This window comes from Mya arenaria, chromosome 12 (genome assembly GCF_026914265.1).
Source record: "Mya arenaria isolate MELC-2E11 chromosome 12, ASM2691426v1".
NCBI lineage: Eukaryota > Metazoa > Mollusca > Bivalvia > Myida > Myidae > Mya > Mya arenaria.
In genome coordinates, this window is record NC_069133.1 from 12423429 (window position 1) to 12447206 (window position 23778).

A 23778-nucleotide genomic window follows, 5' to 3' on the forward strand; every position below is an offset into this window, starting at 1 on the left:
TATTAACTACAATCTCTACCCTATTAATCATCTGAACAGTTTGACTTTCAAGCATGTATTATTAACTACGATCTCTACCTTATTAATCATTTGAACAGATCGACCTTCAAGCATGTATTATTAACTACGATAACTACCCTATTAATCATTTGAACAGTTCGATCTACAAGCATGTACTATTAACCACGATATCTACCTTATTAAGCATCTGAAGATTTCGATCTGAAAACATGTATTATTAACTGTGATATATACCCTAGTAATTATCTGAACAGTTCGACCTTCAAGCATGTATTATTAACTACAATCACTACCCTATTAAATCTCCGAACATTTCGATCTTCAAGCATGTATTTTTAACGACAATCGCTACCCTACTAATTCTCCGAACAGTTCAATCTTCAAGCATGTATTTTTAACGACAATCGCTACCCTACTAATTCTCCGAACAGTTCGATCTTCAAGCATGTATTATTAACTACAATCGCTACCCTTTTAATTCTCCGAACAGTTCGATCTTCAAGCATGTATTATTAACTTCAATCACAACCCTAATATTTTTCCGAACAGTTCGATCTTCAACCATGTATTATTAACTACAACCTTTACCCTATTAATTCTCTGAACAGTTTGACCTTAAAGCATGTAATGTTTTGAACTGCAATCTCTACTCTTTTTATTTTGCTGAACAGTTCGATCTTCAAGTAAGTATTATTTTTTACAATCGCTACCCTTTTATTAATTTGAACATTTTGATCTTCAAGCATGTATTATCAACTACAATCTGTACCGTTTTAATCATTTAAACAGTTTGGTTTTCAAGCATGTATTATTAACTGCGATATCTACCCTATTAATCATTTGGACAGTTTGACCTTCAAGCATGTATTATTAACTACAATCGCTACCCTTTTAATCATTTCAACATTTAGCTCTTCAAGCATGTATGATTAACTACGATCTCTACCTTATTAATCATTAGAACAGTTTGACCTTCAAGCATGTATTATTAACTACAATCTCTTCCCTATTAATCATTTGAACAGTTTGACCTTCATGCATGTTATTCGCTCAAACACCAGAAGCATTACAGTATTTGTTAAATGACCTGGAACGATATTGCAATGACTGGGGTCTAAAAATAAATACAACCAAAACAAAAGTTATGATATTTAAAAATTGACGTCACACAAACTTTGAATTCTTACTCTGTAATACTATACTAGACGTTTTAAAATCCTTCAAATATTTTGGCATCCACTTCTTTAAAAATGGCAATTGGTTTCGAACACAAAAGCGACTAGCGCAGCACGCTTCATACGCACTCCATAACTTATTTATCGTTTTCAACCAAATCGAAGTACATTCAATTGATAAATGCAAACTATTCGACAGTCTTGTTTCACCAATTATTAACTATAGTGCAGAGGTATGGGGAAATCACGAATCTAAAAATACAGAAATAATCCATTGTAAATTTCTCCGAAAAATTTTAGACGTAAAAAAATCGACCAATTTAGACGGATAATACGGTGAACTTGGGCGCTTCCCTATGATAATAGCTAGGCGAATAATAATGATAAAATATTGGATTAAAATATTAAAATCAAATAATGCGTTATTGGTAAATGCATATACAATTCTCAAGACTGACGCTGATAACAATAACATATATGGAGGCAAAAGTTGGGCTAATCAAATTAAAGTAATATTAAACCAAAAAGGAATGACACACATCTGGCAAAATCAATACACTGCTGATATCAGCTTTGAATTAATTAAACAACGCATCGTCGATATATATAAGCAAACTTGGTATGCAAACATTAACAACTCAAGTAGACTATCATCATACGCAAGGTTTAAGCATGACTTTCAGTTTGAAAAATATCTAAACTGCGTTAATGAAAATAAATATAGAATAGCTATTACAAAATTTAGACTTTCGTCACACGACCTAGCCATTGAACAGTTTGACCTTCATGCATGTTTTATAAACTACGATCTCTACTCTATTAATCATCTGAACAGTTTGACCTTTAAGCATGTATTATTAACTGCGATCTCTACCATATTAATCATCTGAACAGTTTGACCTTCAAGCGTGTTTTATTAACCGCGATCTCTACCCTATTTAACATTCGAAAAGTTTGACCTTCAAGCATGTATTATTAACTGCGATCTATACCCTATTAAGCATCTGAACAGCTCGATCTTTAAGCATGTATTATTAACTGCGATCTATACCCTATTAATTATCTGAACAGTTCGACCTTCAAGCATGAATTATTAATTACGTTCTCTACCCTAATAATCATCTGAACAGTTTGATCTTCAAGCATGTATCATTAACTACAATCGCTACCCTATTTATTCTCCGAACAGTTCGATCTTCAAGCATGTATTTTTAACTATAATCGCTACCCTACTAATTCTCCGAACAGTTCGATCTTCAAGCATGTTTTATTAACTACAACCGCTACCCTAATAATTATCCGAACAGTTCGATCTTCAAGCATGTTTTATTAACTACAACCGCTACCCTAATAATTCTCCGAACAGTTCGATCTTCAAGCATGTTTTATTAACTACAACCTTTACCCTATTAATTCTCTGAACTTTTTGACCGTTAAGAATGTAATGTTTTGAACTACAATCTCTACCCTTTTATTTCTCTGAACAGTTCGATCTTCAAGTATGTATTACTTACTACAATCTCTATCCTATTGACAATATAAACAGTTTGATTGTCAACCATGTATAACTAACTGCGATCTCTACCGTATTTATTCAGTGAACAGTTTCATCTTTAAGCTTGAATCAAGCAGCCCGCTATTTGCGTTACAGCTGAGTTAAATAGCAAGACTATTGAATGACAACAGTACAGTTGGTGTACAATTGGTGTCGGTATCCATCACTATTTGTTATAATGTTATGCACCATAAGGTATACTCGACCATTTAAAAATCTTCGTTATAAAACCCTGAAAGAATATGCACAAATATCTAACAGCATTCGAGAAATCCATTTTCTTATCCACTATTTCTAAATTAGATCATCAGTATATCACCGGATGCAATGATTATGATAAACCATTTTTAATTGTTTTCACATCGAATTTAGAGTACATTTATGTCATTCAATTTCGTTAAAATCATGATTTAGGGACAGATATTTGAAGCAATGCAGCATTAAACATGTCCAACCTCTTTCTGAGAATAAATTGACAATGACCCAAGCCAGCTGTTCGACTCACATTTTGGGACACATCATTATAAACCGGATAACCCTGTATGTACGAAATCACAGAGTGATGCTACACCACACTAGTATGTATCTCATACGCAGTGATTTCCCATGTAAAATCAATAAACTTCAGAAAAAACTTGTTTCTTTCGGATTCCACTGCCCACCCACTACTTATGTGAAAAACAACAGAAACAACCTCAGTAGCAAAACGTTTAAACATAAACGCGGTTTAATGGCACTTGGTTAACGCCAAAGACATAGAAAAAAATCACAAACAAGAAACATGAAAGAACAGCACAAAACTCCACACACACCACAGTGCATACATACCATAATTAAATAAAAACTAGGAATGTTTATCAAGGATTGTTAGGTACCGCCTTTGAACGGTCAGTAAAATGTAAATTTACTGGGGGTTAAAACCAGTTCACGTTCACAAACCTCACTCATATTCCAACAATCCTAAATAAAAAAAATGTAAAAGGTAAATCTTATCAAGTATGCATTAATACCAAACCCAAAACCACCATCCCTCCGCCCGCCAACAAAATAGATAAAATAATTGGGTCAGTAGCTTAGGGTAAGTTGTGTCTAATTATCTTTTCCACACCAGAAAATCGACGGCATTTCAAATAAATATTACACATCTACTTGCGCGCACCAAAATATTTACCGTTCTTGGTGGTTTGAACAAAACATGTGGTGGGGGATATATTTGAGTTTTAAACATCTTTGAGTGTTAAACCTCATTAGATCTGGCATGGATAGAAATACAAAGATATTTTATTAATGTCAAAAGTGGATATATAACATTCAACAACCTAAGAGAAAACGACCACGAAAGAGAGCCAGCAGTTCGCCGTAACAGGAAAATGTGCCCGTAGATCACGAACAAAGATCCGCCACTCCGAGTGATGGTATTCAGAATTATCCGAGTCAGCAATACATAAACTTTACTTTTGCTTACAATTCATCTTTTAGAGTAACATTTTACCTGATACCAACATGCACAAATCGTCGGTTTTCCGAGCGCCCAGACGCAGCCCTATGCACCGAGCCCGCCACCCGCCTACAGTGGGGTGTTCGCGGGAGCCACGGTGATTTTCCAAGCACAAGGGGTACACAAATGGGCTAGCCAAATTATCGAATATATAAAACACATTAAGGATACAATCTCCTAGATCGGCAATGTAGAAAAAAAGTAAATACAATCCACAAAATAACTTTTTTTATTTAGAGACTAAAAAACTCTTGATAAACGAACACAAGAAATCATGCGGCTTTCTTTCGGGAAGTCACGGCGATATGAACAAGGACCTACGCAGAGCCACTGACATGAAAAAAATCGATTAACGTTAAATGCGATAACCTTGATTCTGAAATCAGAAAAATGAGCAAGGAAAAAACAACCATCGAATACAAGCTACTTGACCTTGAGAAAAAGTCCATGAATCAGAACCTTGTATTGTATTGACAAGCAGGGTCAGAAGGAGAGGATTGTGTAAACGCAATCAAAACGCAATTCCTTGTCAATTCCGTTTGAGTAAGGAAAAAGCTACAGGCATCCGTTTTGCCTGGGAAAGTCATGCTGGGAAATGAACGTGGCAAACAACCGAGGCCAGTCACTGCTAGATTCAGTGACTTCAAAACTCGAGAAACAGTTAGAAAGTTGTCATACGAAAAACGGGAGCACATCAAGGCCAACAATCTAGGAATCGGCATACAATTTCCGAATGAAATTCGTGAAAGTCGCCGTAAGATCCGTCCGCTCATGCGGAAACTCCAGAGCGAGGGTCGTTCTGTAAAATTGGTCAACGACAAGGTTTATGTGGACGGACAGCTGTACCGGGGGTGCCCTGGCGATGCCGTCGCGGTCACCGCCTACACCACCACCGATCGAGGGACCCGGAAGGACCGACAGTAGGAACATCAGCAAGAGTTTCTACGTATGATTTGATTGAGAATTAATGGACAAAGACGAAAAATTCTAGATACGGATTTTATTGATTTAAATCAAAATTATGGTACAGTATAAATAAATAAAACACGGAAACCGAATAAAGACCAAAGTGACTAAAATATGAATGGTTTTAAAAGTGATCACATTTATGGAAATAAACCTAAAATGACATCAAAAGGACTATATAGCGAAGGTCAGTTTAATTTAAGTTAAATTTAGAAAGATTCATTCAAATTGTTTATACAAGACAAGAGGGAATCTTATGAATTGAATTATCGTCAGATGTTTTTATGTCGATTTTTCCAAGCTGTATATGCCATACATATAATCCACTTTATATGTCGAAGTTTTAGATATTGATTTGTTCGAAATTCTCGAACCTGACTATAGCAATTATTGTTCTTAAGGAAATGTGTATTTTACAGGTGACTTTAACAGGACGTCAACTTCTTTATCATACTTTATCAGAGCACTTTTTAAAGTTCTTCCATGAAAATCTGATTTTAATCTATTATAAGTTTTACTTGTTGTATTTAAGTTTTGTTTTGCATCTTAAACCATGGTTGTTTATCTTTCCCATTTTGACCTTTTGTTGGCTGATAGGTCATAGTAAATATATTATTTACCTTTTCTTTCAGAATCGTAGTAAATTCATTGACCACGTGTGGTCAATACCTGCCGTATCGGACTGTCATCTGATAGTAAAGTATAAAAGTGGGGGAGTTTCGACTCGTCAATTTTTATGTAGGTAAAACCAGTATTTGATTCTGTGTTGATGGGTTCCTAGTAAGTATGAGTGTATAAACAAAAATAAACTGGAGCGTGGTCAAAGTATTCATTCAATTATAATCTTTTGAAATTCGGTATGCATCTAAAGTTCTCAAACTTAGCTAATAAGTAATCTACAGTACTTAACCCAATTTATAATCTATATTCAATTTCTCCCTGTATATACCTCCAACTTACTATTAATAATAAATAACTGTGTTAACGCACACATCTTACAATTTTCTTCATCATCTGTCAATTAGTTTATCGATATAATTCCTTTTTTGGAATCTTCTATCGTCCGCAAAAAATGAAATACTTACCTACATATCTTTCAACTTATAAATAATCAATAACAAACAACCTCTCATTTGTGTTACACACTCTCAAGTACCCTTTAATAACGATGTAATCGAATACTGGCCTATAATTTAGTTAAAAGGCTTCATTATAGTGTTTTTTGTTTGCGAAATGCTTTTGGAAGTCTGTCATATTGACCGCCGATTACGGATCCCAGCGGGGTTTTTGCAGAAAAAAACATCGGTGTTTTCATACTCCCGCGGGATTTTTCCCAGCGGGGTTTCAATAAAACAAGATTTAAGTTATATTAGCACAAAACAACATCATATATCAAAAAGAGCATTATGTTTCGACACCGGAAGTGAAATAACGCGAATCAAAAAACCCCAGCTTTTCAGTCTTCTAAAATTCCCAGATTTTATCAGAAAACGCAATCAATTCAAGCCTCCTATTTTTGAGTGTATATACATTTTAAGTTAATAATTATTTTTGATTGGATAATTTAAGTGTCATTTCTTTCATTTGAGAATTCCATATATTTAATGGATAATTCAGGGGAGAAAACCCCAGCAAACCTCAAGTATGCAATTTAACGAAATTTAACACGATAAATGCACTTTTAAATAGCGAAATAAGTAAAAAAAAAATAACAAATTTATTTTGAGTGAATGTAATAAAGTTAAAATGCGATTTTAATATATATATATTTTTATTCTTTTTTTATACTTCAGATGTTAATAATAAGTCGTATGTAACCGTCGGCATCGTCGATATACAGACGTCGTTAAATCTAGTAATGTTATGGCCTTGTCACCATCAATGATCTTCCAGTCTATTTATTGTCTAGATGATAACTTTCATTAATGGCTAGACAAATATTATTATCTAGAATGATCTTTTTGTTGACTACAATATTTATTTTTGGCATAACTAAGTGTTACAGAAATCCAATTCAATGATGAATTACTACCCCCCCCCCCCCCCACTACTGTCTCAGTCGAGTTTAATCTTTTAAAAATAGCACATTATGGTTTCCAAGTTTATATTTAGCATATTTACTTTTTGCATGTAAAAGTCACATGATTAGTACATACAAATATACGGACGCTATTTAATTTTTTTTGGGAATTACATGGTAGGCAAACCGAGTAAATTTCGAATTGGAATATATGATTACATCAGTAAGTAAGATTCAATGCAATGTACACAACCATAAAAGTTTTATGTTAAATTTTGACAATTTTCTCTTTTTCTTGCAGTAACCATCTGTAATAATCTGGAGTCTAGTCCCTTTAATATCAGTTTCAGTGAAACCATTGCTTCCAAACATTTTATAGAGCTGCATGTTGATTAAGCCGGTATGGTGATCGTCAGCGTACGCAATACGACTTTAAGTTTGAGGGTAATGTTGTATGCAGAAAAGTTTATTAATTCGGGTTAAGGGACGACGCCCTTCCGATTCAGTACAATTTTTAAATCGACGAAGCCGAGACAATAGTGCAGGATGCAGATGGCATACATGGACCAGATGCTGTAATCCCGCTCGTGGATTACGCTCTGACAGGGTTTGGAGGGGAGCAAGTGTCTACTCTTCATGCGGACAATTGTAGCGGTAATTAATTTCATACAGAAATGGGATTTTAGTGACAGTCAACGAGAAAGATGCAAGAACGTCGAGTGATTGAAACCAGTAATACACCATATTCGAAACCATAAACGCAATCATACAACAAGGGGGTTTGGGTAAATATTCGTGTATGAAGTATATATATAAACATATTTTAAATATGGGTTTAAATCGTTTGTTTCTTAAACTTATCAATTTTTAGGACAAAACAAAAACCGCTACGTGCTAGCAAATATCTGCTGTGGGACCATGATGGGCCATGACGAGGAGATACGCTATTTGATGCAGGTTGCAGGTCATGCCAGGTGCATAATAGACGCTGGGTTCAAGGCGCTTTTTAGGCAAACGGACTGTGAAACCTTGAGCGACCTAGGCTAGTTGAAAAGATTTATCCTCATTCAACAACAACAAACGTTGTTGCATCTTCTTCAAAGACAAATGAGGCTGTCCTTTACAAGAAATATGACGGAACCTCGAAGTTCGAATGGCGGGAATGGAAGACTTTCCTTAGTCTACAGTTTCGTGCACTGAATGGAATAAGGTCATATCAGCAGTTCCGTTTCACTTTCGAGTCGCCTGGGGTCATTATTTTAAAGAAAGGTGAAGACAGCGATGAGACAAACTTCTGTGTATTCCGCGGTGGTAAAGTACTGCGATGTAGACCGCAAGAAGTTACAGCTGCTGATTTAAGCCGCAAGCGCAAGGCATACTTGGCAACTGACGTGCGAAAGTACTTGAGGGCGAAGAACAAGGACACAATGTGTCCGCTCTCTCAGGAATAGTGTCAAACGTCTGACATTACTGAATTAGTGGACATATTTTCGCGTGATGTTGTTGGTTAATTGTGTACTTGTTTTTGTTAAAAAATAGATTGTAACGGTATATATGTTACATCGTTGATGCACACATATTTATTGCATATTGATGATTTATTGTTGTTGTTTTTCTTGTTTTTTAAATGTAAAAGATGATGGCTTTAAAACACACTTTAATAAACACTATAGTTATTGAAGAGACTTAACTAAACATAAAGGGCCTGTTTTTATATAAAATGGGTATACAACAATTATTAAGGTTATGTCACTACGTTTTGATCATTCAATACGTATCAAATATCAGAACAAACTGATATATTGTATTTGTAGCGAAAATGCACGGGATATTTTCATTCTTAATAGCAGTCCTCGCTGTCATGGTAACATAAACATTTATACAGTGTTTGTGCAGTAACCGAAAGTATTTTATATTGTTAACATTATGTTGTAGTTTCAATTTATTACCAATACTCCAATGACAGTAAACTTGCAAATGATTTGAATGTCTTCTTTTTTTAACAAAATGTTCCAAGAATCGTCTCGGTGATTGTCTTTGATATTGAAATTTGGCATTAAAAAACTAATTCATTTCATTATTGTTGGTATTTTTAGAACACACAGATATTATACTTTGCATTTCTGCATTTTCTTTTTATAAAATATGCGGTAAGGGTCGTTTGCACAGGCCGGCGGCACTTATAAGGAACCCATCAACACAGAATCAAATAACAATATTGGTTTTACCGACATGAAAATAGAAGTATCGAAACTCCCCCACTTGCATACTTTACTATCAGATGACAGTACGGCAGGTATTCACCACGTGGTCAGTGAATTTACTACGTTTCTGAAAGAAAACGTAAACAATGTATTTACTATGACCTACGAAAGGTCAAAATAGAAAAGATATACAGCCATGGTTTAATTCTAAATGTCGCGATGCAAACGAAAAATTAAATACAACAAGTAATACTTATACTAGATTAAAGTCAGATTTTAATAGACGAACTTTAGTAAGTGCTCGGATAAAGTATGATAAAGCATTATATAAGGCCAAGAAAATATGTTAACAAAACGAGGGAAGAAAGTTAAGTTATTAAGCTTCATCGAATCCGAGGCAATTTTGGAATCAACTTAAAAACACTGTAAAAACAAATACAAATAATTGAAATAATTTAAAATTAGATGACTTATTGCGACACTTTAAAAATATGTTTGGTAATGAGACAGACTATAATCAAACACTGAATTTTTTACCCGAATGTGACTTTTATGCAGAGGAGTTTGATAATGATTTTACGCAGGAAATTGCGTTCTGCAATTTTGAAACAAAATAACAACAAAGCACCAGGCTAAGATCATAAACTTGCAGAACTATTTTTAAGGATCATATGATAGCTCCACTCCTCTTCTGTATGTATAACAAAATGCATGCGAAAGGAAACTGCCAATAAAACACTAGTCTTTAAAAAGGGTGACAAAGATCTTGAAGGATATTATAGGGGATTAACACTTACAAAACTTATTGCAAAAACGTATTCACAATTGTTGCTTAATCGTTTGACAAAATGGTCAAACAAATACCAAAAAATGTCAAAACCGGTTTGGGTTCCAAAAAGTAAAGTTAATTATAGACTGCATTTTTATATAACAGTCAATTATTAATAAAGTTCTTAATTCAGGGAATGCATTGTATGCTGCGATTGTAGACTATGGACTTTTTTATTCTAATGAAATGCATCTGTTTTGGCTGGCTGAAAATATCCACACTCGCATGGTAACTGCTATACAAGGAATGTTAAACTCAGTAGAATCGTATGTACGACTTAAGAAAGTGCGTTCATCTTTCTTCGACTCAAAGGTATAGATATAACAGGGAGACCCTAGTTCTCCGATAATTTTCATGATATTCGTGAAAGATTAGATAATATTAATGATAATACCGATGATATTTTCAGTTGTGACGAACTACGTATTTTCCTTTTACTTTACGCCGACGACCAAGTTGTATTTGCAAAGTCAGCCTAGTCGTTACAATCAATGTTAACAGACATAGAAAAATCTTTTGCAAGACTTGGGGCTAACAAAATACAAATGAAACAAAAGTAATGATATTTGAACAGGGGCAAAATACCAAAAAGGATGTCGTTATATATGAGGAAACACTGTACCTAGTTGAAACGTTTAAATATCTTTGTATTAACATATTTAAGACTGGCCAATGGATGGACATGTCCGCATTATATCGTGAACTTGGTAATGTTCCGTTGACAATTATTAGTATTCTAGCACACCGGATAGGCATTTCCGGTGAACTCAGCCGTGCTTGAAAACTCCCTCAGCACCCCCTATGCCAGATTAGTCACGCGCTGTGACGTAACACTTTCTATTTCTTTAATTATATACGTTATGTAACCGTTATTATGATATTTCAATAGATTGGTTCCATTAACATTCACTTTACAAAAATATACCTTCAAAAGAAAACAAAATAACCCTTAAAAGACATATTATCGAAGGACACTTAAATCAATTGGTAGCCAAAGGGAGAAATTATTAGAATTTTTATGATATTAATATTTCTTAACACTTTATTACATTACTAAAATATGTTAACTATAAACTATGACAACTTACCTTGTACAACTTTGTAACTGTGTGTCTCAAATAAAAAAAAGATATGTTTGCAATAAACCGGATTTGCAAACTTAAACACGATGCTGTTCGTAGATGTACGTGATTGTTTGGTCTGTATTCGTTTTCAAGAAATTATATGCAATGACATATCATTACATTGCAAATAATTATACTTATTACGGGCTGATTATTTAATAACATTTAAATTATTCATAAAAAAATACTGTCACAGAATTAAGTTGATGGTTGTTGTCCATTACTCCGGTTCATTTGTAATGATGGTTTATGAGGGTGATAAGGATAAATTTTATATTTATATTTTTTCTTTACCTACTTGCAAGTTCTAGCACCTCCACTAACAAACACACTCACACACGTACATACAGGGTACTTATGTCTGGAAGGGGCTTTATCCCACAAGGACCGTTTCAGTTTTAATCCGTATACAAGCCGTAAAGGGCATATTTATATAAGGACTCGAAAGTATTTCAGTATTTAAAGGGCACTCTCCCAGCAAAACTCAATATCATGTATATAAATGATCCGTAAAGGTTACACATCCACCATGACTCATTCGCAGTTTTAACGTTTGGTATAATATTAAAGACACCTATTAAAATTCAACAATAAGCGCGCCGGAAATTGCGTTACGCGTTAGTATAATTATATACACAATTTTACAAATAAATGTTTTAAACTGAATAAAACATACACAATAAATAATCATTAGAATCATAAAGTACCTAAACTCAATTTCCCATGCATATTCGTTTCATTCATTAAAACCACTTTATTTCATAACATGAGCTAAATGTATGTCTTTGCCCTTCAAGTGTATATGGCAGTTCTATATCTATATTTAGCGTTTGTTTGGATAAGTGTGCTTTATATTTATGTTCCAACGAATCTTTACTCTAGTTAAATATGTTAAAACGGTAAATCATAAGGCCAGTTAAATATAACATTACCGACCTTTGGATGATTGCACTGCAAATATCACTCCTTATATTAAGGCATTAACATTTGGGACAATTACGTTTTAGGATAAAAAATTTTTTTACCTATAGTCCGTTTTCGACATTGATACGATTATAACTGCGTGTTATTCCAATGCATTTTCAAAACAAGGTGAATGGCGCAATTATGTTTGTATGTTGTAGTGTTTTTAAAAAATACAATTCACACCATAAATTGAAAAATAACATATTTGGCAATAATGTAAAATGTTAGAGAAGCACAATCGTAACTACTCGGCAGACTACGGCATGTTTCGGAAGACATAACGAAGTGTTCGGGATTGGCTAACAACATATTTCCCTTCTGTTTTGACAGAGGGGTTCAAAGCATTGTTCTAAAATGAATTGCTTTAAAATATAAAATGAAAATGAATCGTTTCAGTTATTGGTACAAAAACGTACACATACCACATATCTAATGTATTTTTTAAGACATTCGGTGTTAATATAGACTTGGTTTAAAGTTATTTTTATGTTCAAGACACCCATATGTGGTACCTCGAAGCGTAAAGTTTACAGCAATCAAAACGTTTCATTTAAAGTGTATTTAAACACGGCGTATAATGAACACGGAAATGGAACAATACTATTGGTCAAAACTAATATTATACACCTACGTTGAACAAAACAGTTACCTGACATGTTCCATGTGCGGATAACGTTGACATAAGCTGTGGTGCTTGCTGTAGCTCATTGAATGTTACCATAAGCATGTGTAGTCTCAACTCGTGCAGATTCACCACGTCGGAGTAAGGCAGATTGTCTAATCCAAGATCGGTAAGGTGCTTAAGGTTTGCAAGGCGTCGCATATCAATAATTCCCTTGATTTCTGACCCCTCATTTAGCCAGTTCAAATCTGTCAAATTTGACAATATAAGTTTTTTCATCTTTTTCATGCATTTGATATTAGATTTATAGAATGTTGATGTGAGTCTCGGAGCTTGCTGTGGAGTTATGAAAATGATCCTGCATTCTACTAAATGATTCAAATTCAAACCAGTGACATCTTTGAAAGTTGTATTGTTTAAATGTAAGTACTTTAGACTCTTGAATTTCCTTAAATCAAGAACTTTGTTGTCGCTTTTCTTCCCTAAATGTAATGCATTTTTGGTGTTCTCGTCGTCTATATGCAATGATATAACCGATGATTGGTTTGTCGTTACATAATGTGTTAGGGCAGTTGCCTTCTTCTCATCTCTTCCAAGTTCGTCGAACTCAGTTAAATATATGTGCTGCAAACACAACTTCCCCCTAGGTATGTCGCTCCTTTCTAGCTCAATTGTACCTTGTAGGATATTATCCTGAAACACTTGCAAGTCCCATTCATTATAACCTTCTCTATCGCAAAAGTCCGTGAACAGCTCATTCATTACTTTTGAAAGTTTTTCGGCAGCTTTTGAATTTAAACCACAAAGGAAAAGGAACATCTGGGACAAGCTTATTCCGCTTTCTCTTCTGTTGTTTTTGTATGTTTGTTTGATATGCAAACAACACTTTTCAAAGTATTTTGATAAATACAGCGCCGCTAGGTATTCTTGAACAGTTTTGTGCAAGAAGTGGTATTGCTGAAAATCACCTGGAACATTCGAGCAGGATAGGATGCCCGATTTAAGCGACGATTTTAGAATTTCGATTTTCGGATTCTTCTTCTCATCTATTTCAAATACAATTGTACTATGTTCATCTTTAGAAAATAACTTTTGAAAGGCTATTTTGCTCAGGGCATATATCACGTCAATGTATTTAGATCCAGCTGATTCTCTCTTGCCACAGGATTCCTTCCATCGTTCATTCAACAATGATTCGTAAAGTTCAGACTGTTTCATATCAACCGCAAGCTTTCCCTTGTACCAAAGCCAGATGATGTGAACTAACATGATCGGATATTCACCGAAATGCGACATATTTTTATTTTGTATTTCAGTGATACATATTTTGTGATTCAGTGGTACTTTTGAGCCCTTTGCATCGTGGGACTGTCCTCTCTCGTAAAATGCATTCAAACTAGATACCACTTTCTCAATCAGCCTTTCTGGGTTCAACACTCCTTTCAACATCACGTGTTTTCCAATCCGAGAGCGGCTTATTTTCAGCTCAGCCATTTTGTATGGCCTTGTGGTGATTAGTATGATGCAATTTTCCCATCTTGTTTCGACATGGGGAATTCTTTCATCGAAAAAGCATCTTTCAGGGTGCTGCCATTCGTCTAGACCATCAAGCAGTAGCAGACATGTGTTGGATTTCAAAACATCTCCTAGCAATTCTTCTGTGCTTGGATTGTCTAATCCAATCCTATTTATGATGTTTTTGAGTATCATTTTCTTAACCTGGCATTCATCCTTTGCCTCACGGAGAATTATGTAAAACACAAATTCAAACCGACTTAATAGTTCGTGTCCTTCGGTTTCAGTCCTTCCATCATGTTTTGTTTCACACCAATCATGAACGATCATCTTACACAGTGAAGATTTACCCGAGCCGGGCTCGCCTTCAACAAATATCGTTTTAGCCATTGTGCCCTCTTTGTTTCGAAAAATGTCATTTACTTCAGATAGATCATCCTCTTTATCTTTGCCAATTTCCTTTACAGTAAGTTTAGGCTCTTCATATACCTTTTCAACTGCCTCATCGATGTCAAGCCTAATACGCAATGTGCTTGTATTTTTGTTGTACAGTTTAAATAACTCATTTCTCAATTCTGAAAATAAATGATTTACAATAAGGCATTTATCCTTCTTAAATACTAATTATGTTTATATGCTATATATAAATAATGTTATTATTAAAGCATTTTGTATTTTTGTGTAACATTCATGTTTTAATTTAAAAATATTTGTTGAATAATTTACACCACTGACGCAAATAGTTTTTCACTTTTTTTATTAAGAACGTAAAGTCGCGCCGAAAGAATATTTTAATATTTCTTTTGCGTTCCATGTGAACGTAAAACCTGTTTTGGTAACTTCTAGCGCACATACTAATATGAACAGTGACAACCCGAAATGGTCTAATAGTAATTAATAAATTATCTGTTTATTTGACATAAAATCAAGTATGTTTGATGTAAAAAAAAATCAATACTTTTATGTCGCCATATAAATTCAGTCTAGATATTTTTAAAAAATATCAATTACTTTGCACTGGGCTGCTTTCTAATGATTCGTCCAACGCTTTCATCCATCCAGAGTCGACCGGTCTAAACGTAAGAATGTGGTCAATGTCCCCTTGTGTGTATGAATGTTGTGACGGTTCTGTCGACGCATTGAAAGGGTGGTTATTGAAATACCTGTGCATGTCATAATCTCTTATTAAAGGTGTATTTTTGCAACACTTACATTCCCAGGGCTTTGTCAATACATCAATAATGTCATTTACGAACTGGCTACCTGTTTGTCCACATATAGCTTTTTGCTGGCTTGTTACGCCATTAATCTGCAATACCGCTTTGTCGCCCAGATTAAGCTTCTTTGGGTGACAGCAATCCAGAAATACAATTACTTTCGTCACATGTTTAAGACAGTTGATTTTCTTTTCAAGCTCACTGTCTGTCAGCGTATAAGTATCTAGTTGAAAGTTTCCATCCCCATGATGACCCGAATAAACTAATACGATGGTGCTGATCTCTGGTGTATCAAAATTGTTGAACGCCTTCTCCAATTGTTCACCGTATGTTGTATTAGATTTCTTTACTGTGACAACATTGTTCCTGGAAAAGAATCATATGTGCGTCAGAGGATTTCAATTGCCATAGAATTATACTTTTTGGGTTATACACCAGACTAAGTTTGAATAAAATACTGAATTATGCAAATAGTTACTTGTTCTGATCATTACGACATACCCTGTTGTGACCAATATTACGATGTCTTTACTAATTACCGCCTTTTCCCCTGCATGTAACTCATATGACCTTTACGTTCGATTTAGCAAGTTTTAAAAAAGGACATGACCGTCAACGTTACAGAAAAGTAACAGTACGAAAACCTGTTCATGTTAAACAGTGACTACACTCTTAAAACAAGCAAGCTACACGGTGTAAACGATATACATGTATTACTATCTATAATACTGTTTGATAAACTATATTCTGTATATTGAAAACAATGAATCATACATTACACCCATTAAAGTCGCTTTTGTAATAACTCTATCTTTCAGCTTTTCTATATCGTCTTCAAAACGTTTTGTTATGTCCTGCTTTCCATCTGTGCCCGCTATGAGAATGGCACCCCAGCCATCACCTAAAGTACCAATATACATCCTTAGTGCTATGCAATGATTAAGGCAAAGGCAATGACCCAAATAAATACATAACGGGAGGCTTACAATCAGCAATTAAGGCAGCGCATATGTTATTACTATTCAAGGGGGGTTTACTCTAGAGTTATTAAGGCAATGCTAATGTTTTCAACACGTAAGAGGTAGCTAAAATAAAGGTCTGACTTATTTTACGTCGCAATGATCATTGGTTATCAAAATTATGTGACATGAGCTCTGTAGAGCTTATGTGCCACGAACGTTTGCACATTTTTAAGATCTGCTTCGTACAATCTGATAAAGACCATTACGATTCCTGGGTTATAACCAGCACTCTCATCAACAAAGCTCCGAGTGGGGATTGAACCCACGATATTTAGATTGTAGTCCGATACGCTTACCACTAAGCCATCGCCACCGATAATGTACAGTGATCAAGACACAGTCAATATTGTCAACACGTTATGGTACGCTGCTATAAAGAAATAAAGGCAATGCTAATGACATCAACCCATGAGAAGAGGCTACAATACAGTGTTCACGGCAATTTTAATATTAACAACACGAAGGAGGGGAGGGAGGCTACAATACAGTGTTCAAAGCAATTTCAATATTAACAACAAGTAAGGGAAGCTACATTACAGTGTTAAACGCAATTATACCGTCATTAACACGTATAAGGAGGTTACTATAACGTAATCAAGGCAGTATCAATGTCATCAACACGTAATTGGAAGCTACAATACAGTGAGCAGGGCAATACAAATGTTATCAACACGTAATGGGAAGCTACTATACAGTGAGCAAGGCAATACAAATGTTATCAACACGTAATGGGAAGCTACTATACAGTTATCAAGGCAATGCCTAAGTTATCACCAGGTAATGGAAGGCTACGATAAAATGATCAAGGCAACGCCAATGTCAACAAAAAGTAATAGGAGGCAACTATATAGTGATCAGGGCAATACAAATGTAATCAAAACGTTATATGAGGCTACTATACAGTGATCAAGGCAATTACAATGTTATCAACACGTAATGGGAAGCTACAAAACAGTGAGCAGGGCAATACAAATGTTATCAACACGTAATGGGAAGCTACTATACAGTTATCAAGGCAATGCCAATGACATCAACACGTTATAGGAGGCTACTATACAGTGATCAAGGCAATTACAATGTTATCAACAAGTTATGAGAGGTTACTATACAGTAATCAAGGCAATGCCAAAGTCATTAACATGCAATGGGAGGCTACTATACAGTGATCAAGACAATGCAAAAGTCATTAACACGCAAAGGCAATGCCAATGCCATCGACACGTTATGAGAGGCTACTGTACAGTGATCAGGGCAATAACATTGCCATCGACACGTAATGGGAGGCTTCTGTTCAGTGATCAGGGCAATGCTTTTGCCATCGACACATAATGGGAGGCTTCTATATAGTTATCAAGGCAATACCAATGCCATCAACACGTACGTGGAGGTTGCTTTACAGTGATCAAGGCCATGTCAATGCCATCAACACGTACGTGGAGGCCACTCTACAGTGATCAAGGCAATACCAATGCCATCAACACGTATGTGGAGACCACTATACAGTGATCAAGGCCATGCCAATGCCATCAACACGTATGTGGAAGCTACGATACTGTGATCAAGGCCATGTCAATGCCATCAACACGTACGTGGAGGCCAATATACAGTGATCAAGTCTATGTCAATGCCATCAACACGTATGTGGCGGCTACTATACAATGATCAGGGCAATGCCAATGCCATCAACACGTACGTGGAGGCCACTCTACAGTGATCAAGGCAATACCAATGCCATCAACACGTATGTGGAAGCTACGATACTGTGATCAAGGCCATGTCAATGCCATCAAGACGTACGTGGAGGCCATTATACAGTGATCAAGTCCATGTCAATGCCATCAACACGTATGTGGCGGCTACTATACAGTGATCAAGGCCATGCCAATGCCATTAACACGTACTTGGAGGCTACTATACAGTGATCAAGTCCATGTCGATGCCATCAACACGTACGTGGAGGCCACTATACAGTGATCAAGTCCATATCAATGCCATCAACACGTACGTGGCGGCTATTATACAGTGATCAAGGCCATGCCAATACCATCAACACGTACGTGGAGGTCACTATACAGTGATCAAGGCCATGCCAATGCAATCGATACGTACGTGGAGGCTACTATACAGCGGTTAAGTCCATGTTAATGCCATCAGCACGTACGGGGAGGCTATTATACAGTGATCAAGGCCATGCCAATACCATCAACACGAACGTGGAGGCTACTATACAAGTGATTAAGGCCATGCCAATTCAATCAACACGTACGTGGAGGTCACTATACAGTGATCAAGGCCATGCCAATGCAATCGATACGTACGTGGAGGCTACTATACAGCGGTTAAGTCCATGTTAATGCCATCAGCACGTACGGGGAGGCCATTATACAGTAATCAAAGCAATGCCATGCCATCAAAACGTACTTGGAGGCCACTATACAGTGATCAGGGCATAACCAATGGCATCAACACGTACGTGAAGGCTACTATACAGTGATCAAGGCGATGCCAATGCCATCGACACGAAATGGGAGGCTACTATACAGTTATCAAGGCAATGTCATTGTCATTAACACGAAATATGAGGCTACTATACAGTGATCAAGGCAATGCAATTGTCCTCAACATGCAATGGGAGGCTACTATACAGTGATCAAAGCAATGCCAATGCCATCGACACGTAATGGGAGGCTACTATACAGTTATCAGGGCAATGCCATTGTCATTAACACGAACTATGAGGCTACTATACAGTGATCAAGGAAATGCAAGTGTCCTCAACATGCAATGGGAGGCTACTTTACAGTGATCAAGGCAATGTCAATGCCATCGACACGTAATGAGAGGCTACCATACAGTGATCAAGGCAATGCAATTGTCCTAAACACGCAATGGCCTGCTTCTATACAGTGAGCAGGGCAATGCCGATGCTATCGACACGTAATGGGAGGCTACAATAAAGTGATCAAGGCAATGCAAGTGTCCTCAACACGAAATGGGCCGCTACTATACAGTGAGCAGGGCAATGCCATTGTGAACGACACGTAATGGAATGCTACTATACAGTGAGCAGGGCAATGCCAATGTCAACGACACATAATGGGCGGCTACAATACAGTGAGCAGGGCAATGCCAATGTCAAAGACACGTAATGGAAGGCTACTAGACAATGATCAAGGCGATACCAATGTCATCAACACGTTAAGGGAGGCGATTATACAGTGAGCAGGGCAATACCAATTTCAACGACACGAAATGGGTGGCTACAAAAAAGTGAGAAGGGCAATGCCAATGTCAACGACACGCAATGGAAGACTACTATACAATGATCAAGGCAATACCAATGTCGTCAACACGTTATGGGAGGGAACTATAAAATTAGCAGAGCAATGCCAATATCAACGACACGTAATGGTAGGCAACTATACAAAGGTCAAGGCAATGTCAAAGACACGTAATGGTAGGCAACTTTAGAAATATCAAGACAGTGCCAATGTCAACGACACGTAATGGGAAGCTACAATTCAATGAGCAGGGCAATGCCATTTTCAACGACACGTACTGGAAGGCTACTATACAATAATCAAGGCAATACCAATATAATCGACACGTTATGGGAGGTTACTATACAGTGAGCCGGGCAATACCAATATCATCGACACGTTATGGGAGGTTACTATACAGTGAGCCGGGCAATACCAATGCCAACGACATATAATGGAAGGCTACTATACAGTGAGCAGGGCAATGCCAATGTCAACGACACGTAATGGGCGGCTACAATACAGTGAGCAGGGCAATGCCAATGTCAACGACACGCAATGGAAGGCTAATATACAATGATCAAGGCAATACCAATGTCATAAACACGTTATGCGAGGCTACTATACAGTGAGCAGGGCAATGCCAATGTCAACGACACTCAATGGAAGGCTACTATACAATGATCAAGGCAATACCAATGTCATCAACACGTTATGGGAGGCTACTTTTCAGTGAGCAGGGCAATACCAATGTCAACGACACGCAATGGAAGGCTACTTAACAATGATCAAGGCAATGATAATGTCGTCAACACGTTATGGGAGGCAACTATAAAGTGAGCCGGGCAATGCCAATATCAACGACACTAAATGGTAGGCATCTATACAAAGATCAAGGCAATGCTAATGTCAATGACACATCATGGGAGGCTACTATACAGTGATCAAGGCAATGCCAATGTCAACGACACGTAATGAGAGGCTTCTATACAGTGAGCAGGGCAATGTCAATGTCAACGACACGTAATAGGAGCCTACTATACAGTGAGCAGGGCAATGTCAATGTCAACGACACGTAATAGGAGGCTACTATACAGTGAGCAAGGCAATGTCAATGTCAACGACACGTAATGGGAGGCTACTATACAGTGAGCAGGGCAATGCCAATGTCAACGACACGTAATGGTAGGCAACTATACAAAGGTCAAGGCAATGCTAATGTCAACGACAGGTAATGGGAGGCTATTATACAGTGATCAAGGCAATGTCAATGTCAACGACACGTAATGGGAGGCTACTATACAGTGAGCAGGGCAATGCCAATGTCAACGACACGTAATGGTAGGCAACTATACAAAGGTCAAGGCAATGCCAATGTCAACGACAGGTAATGGGAGGCTACTATACAGTGATCAAGGCAATGTCAATGTCAACGACACGTAATAGGAGGCTACTATACAGTGAGCAAGGCAATGTCAATGTCAACGACACGTAATGGGAGGCTACTATACAGTGAGCAGGGCAATGTCAATGTCAATGTCAACGACACGTAATAGGAGGCTAATATACAGTGAGCAAGGCAATGCCAATGTCAACGACACGTAATGAAAGGCTTCTATAAGATGATCAAGGCAATACCAATGTCATCAACACGTTACGGAAGGCTACTATACAGTGAGCAGGGCAATACCAATGTCAACGACACGCAATGGGAGTCTAAAATACAGTGAGCAGGGCAATGCCAATGTCAACGACACGCAATGAAAGGCTACTATACAGTGATCAAGGAAATATCAATTTCTTCAACACGTTATGGGAGGCTACTGTACAGTGAGCAGGGTAATACCATTGTTAACGACCAGCAATGGAAGGCTAATATACAGTGATCAAGGCAATACCAATGCCATCAACACGTTATGGGAGGCTACTATACAGTGGGCAGGGCAATACAAATGTCAACGACACGTAATGGTAGGCAAATATACAAAGATCAAGGCAATGCTAATGTCAATGACAAATTATGGGAGATTACCATACAGTTATCAAGGTAATGACAATGTCAACGACACTTAATGGGAGGCTACAATTCAGTTATCAAGGCAATGTCAATGTCAACGACACGTAATGGGAGGCTTCACTTCAGTGATCAAGGCAACGCTTATGTCAACGATAGGTAATGGGAGGCTAAAATTTAGTGATCAAGGCAATGCCAATGTCAAAGACAAGAAATGGAAGGCTATTATTCAGTGATTTAGGCAATGCCAATGTAATCAACACGTTATGGTAGGCTACAAAATAGTGATCAGGGCAATGCCAACTTTCTGTATCTCTCTGAAACTATTTTAACAACTTGTTGGCAAATTCTACTTTCCTTTCTCCTTGGAAGTTGCCGAATGTCTGCCCCATTTCCAAAAACTCTGATCCATCTAGTCCCTGCAGTTATAGACCAATACCACTTCTTAGTTGTATTGGCAAACTCATGGAGCGCTGCATCCACAAATACCTCTACAAATACGTCATCTCGAGTAGAATACTTACATCCTTCCAATCTGGCTTCAACAAAGGCGATTCTAGCGTCAACCAGTTAGCTTTCTTTTACAACGGCGTCAGCAAAGCCTTGGATAAAGGGAAAAAAGTACGGGCTGTCTTTTGTGACGTATCAAAGGCGTTCAACCGCGTTTGGCATCATGGCATTATTCATTATCTGTCAAACATCTGTATAAGTGGCTCACTTCTTCATTCGTTTTCCTCTTATCTTTTTGACCGCAAACAACGGGTAGTATTATACAACTCTGCTTCAGGAATCCTCAATATCAACGCTGGTGTTCCTCAATGATCTATCCTTGGACCTTTGCTCTTTCTTATATTCATTAATGACATTGTCAATGGCATTAAGGCAAACATCCGCTTATTCGCAGATCACACCAGTCTTTACATTATTGTCGAAGATCCCGTATCTTCTGCAGCCGACCTTAACCATGACCTGTCTTAAATATCATCTTGGTCGAAGAAATGGCTAGTAACTTTTAGTCCATCTAAGACAGAATGTTTTCTATTTATTCATAAACGTCAACAACAAAACCAACCCCCACTTTATCTCGACAATGTTCCAATATCTCAAATCAGCACACATAAACATATTTAGGTACCCTTCTCTTCAGATGGCAAATAGCAATCTCACATATCTTCAAACATCAACAAGGCATGGCAGAGAATTGATATTCTTAGGACATTAAAGTTTGTAATTTCCCGTGCAGCCTTGGATAAAATGTATGACTCTTTTATTAGACCTTTACTCGAGTATGCCGATAATGTCTGGGACAATTGTAATAATGAATTAAAAAATGATATCGAAGCTGTCCAACACGAGGCGGCTAGAATTGTAACCGGTGCTACCAAACTTTGTAGTATTGAGCGGCTTAGGGATGACGTTAACTGAGATACACTGGCGGAAAGGAGACGCAAACATCGCGTCATTCTGTCCTTTAAATAAAAAAATGGTCTTTCTCCAGAGTATCTTATTCACAGTCAATAAAGTGACAGGGATCAGTCTTGCAGGAAGCCCTTAAAATGATCATTTTTGCAGATTAATCAAGACCTGTCACATAGGGATTAAATATGGCGGACAGTACACATCGCAACTTTTACCTGTAGTGAAAAACTGAATTTTCAATGATTTATTAATTTAATAAGTGGATCTAAATCAAGTTACATGAAAGTAAAATAGAATCTAAGGCAATGGAATTCAGTGAATTACTATCAGATTTAACACAAGACCAGGAGA

General features: G+C 36.8%; 1 protein-coding gene across 3 annotated transcripts in view; it reads right to left on the reverse strand.

Annotated features, from left to right (window-relative positions):
- The window catches only part of LOC128211905 (uncharacterized), a 75393-nt gene that overhangs the window by 20239 nt on the left and 31376 nt on the right, over window positions 1-23778 (reverse strand). For all 3 annotated transcript variants that reach the window (XM_052917027.1, XM_052917028.1, XM_052917026.1), the window contains exons 12-14: window positions 16487-16613; window positions 15507-16078; window positions 13008-15070 (exon numbers count right to left, since the gene is read on the reverse strand). In XM_052917027.1, coding sequence (XP_052772987.1) covers window positions 13008-15070; window positions 15507-16078; window positions 16487-16613 — 2762 coding nt within the window. The remainder of the gene's footprint in view (window positions 1-13007; window positions 15071-15506; window positions 16079-16486; window positions 16614-23778) is intronic.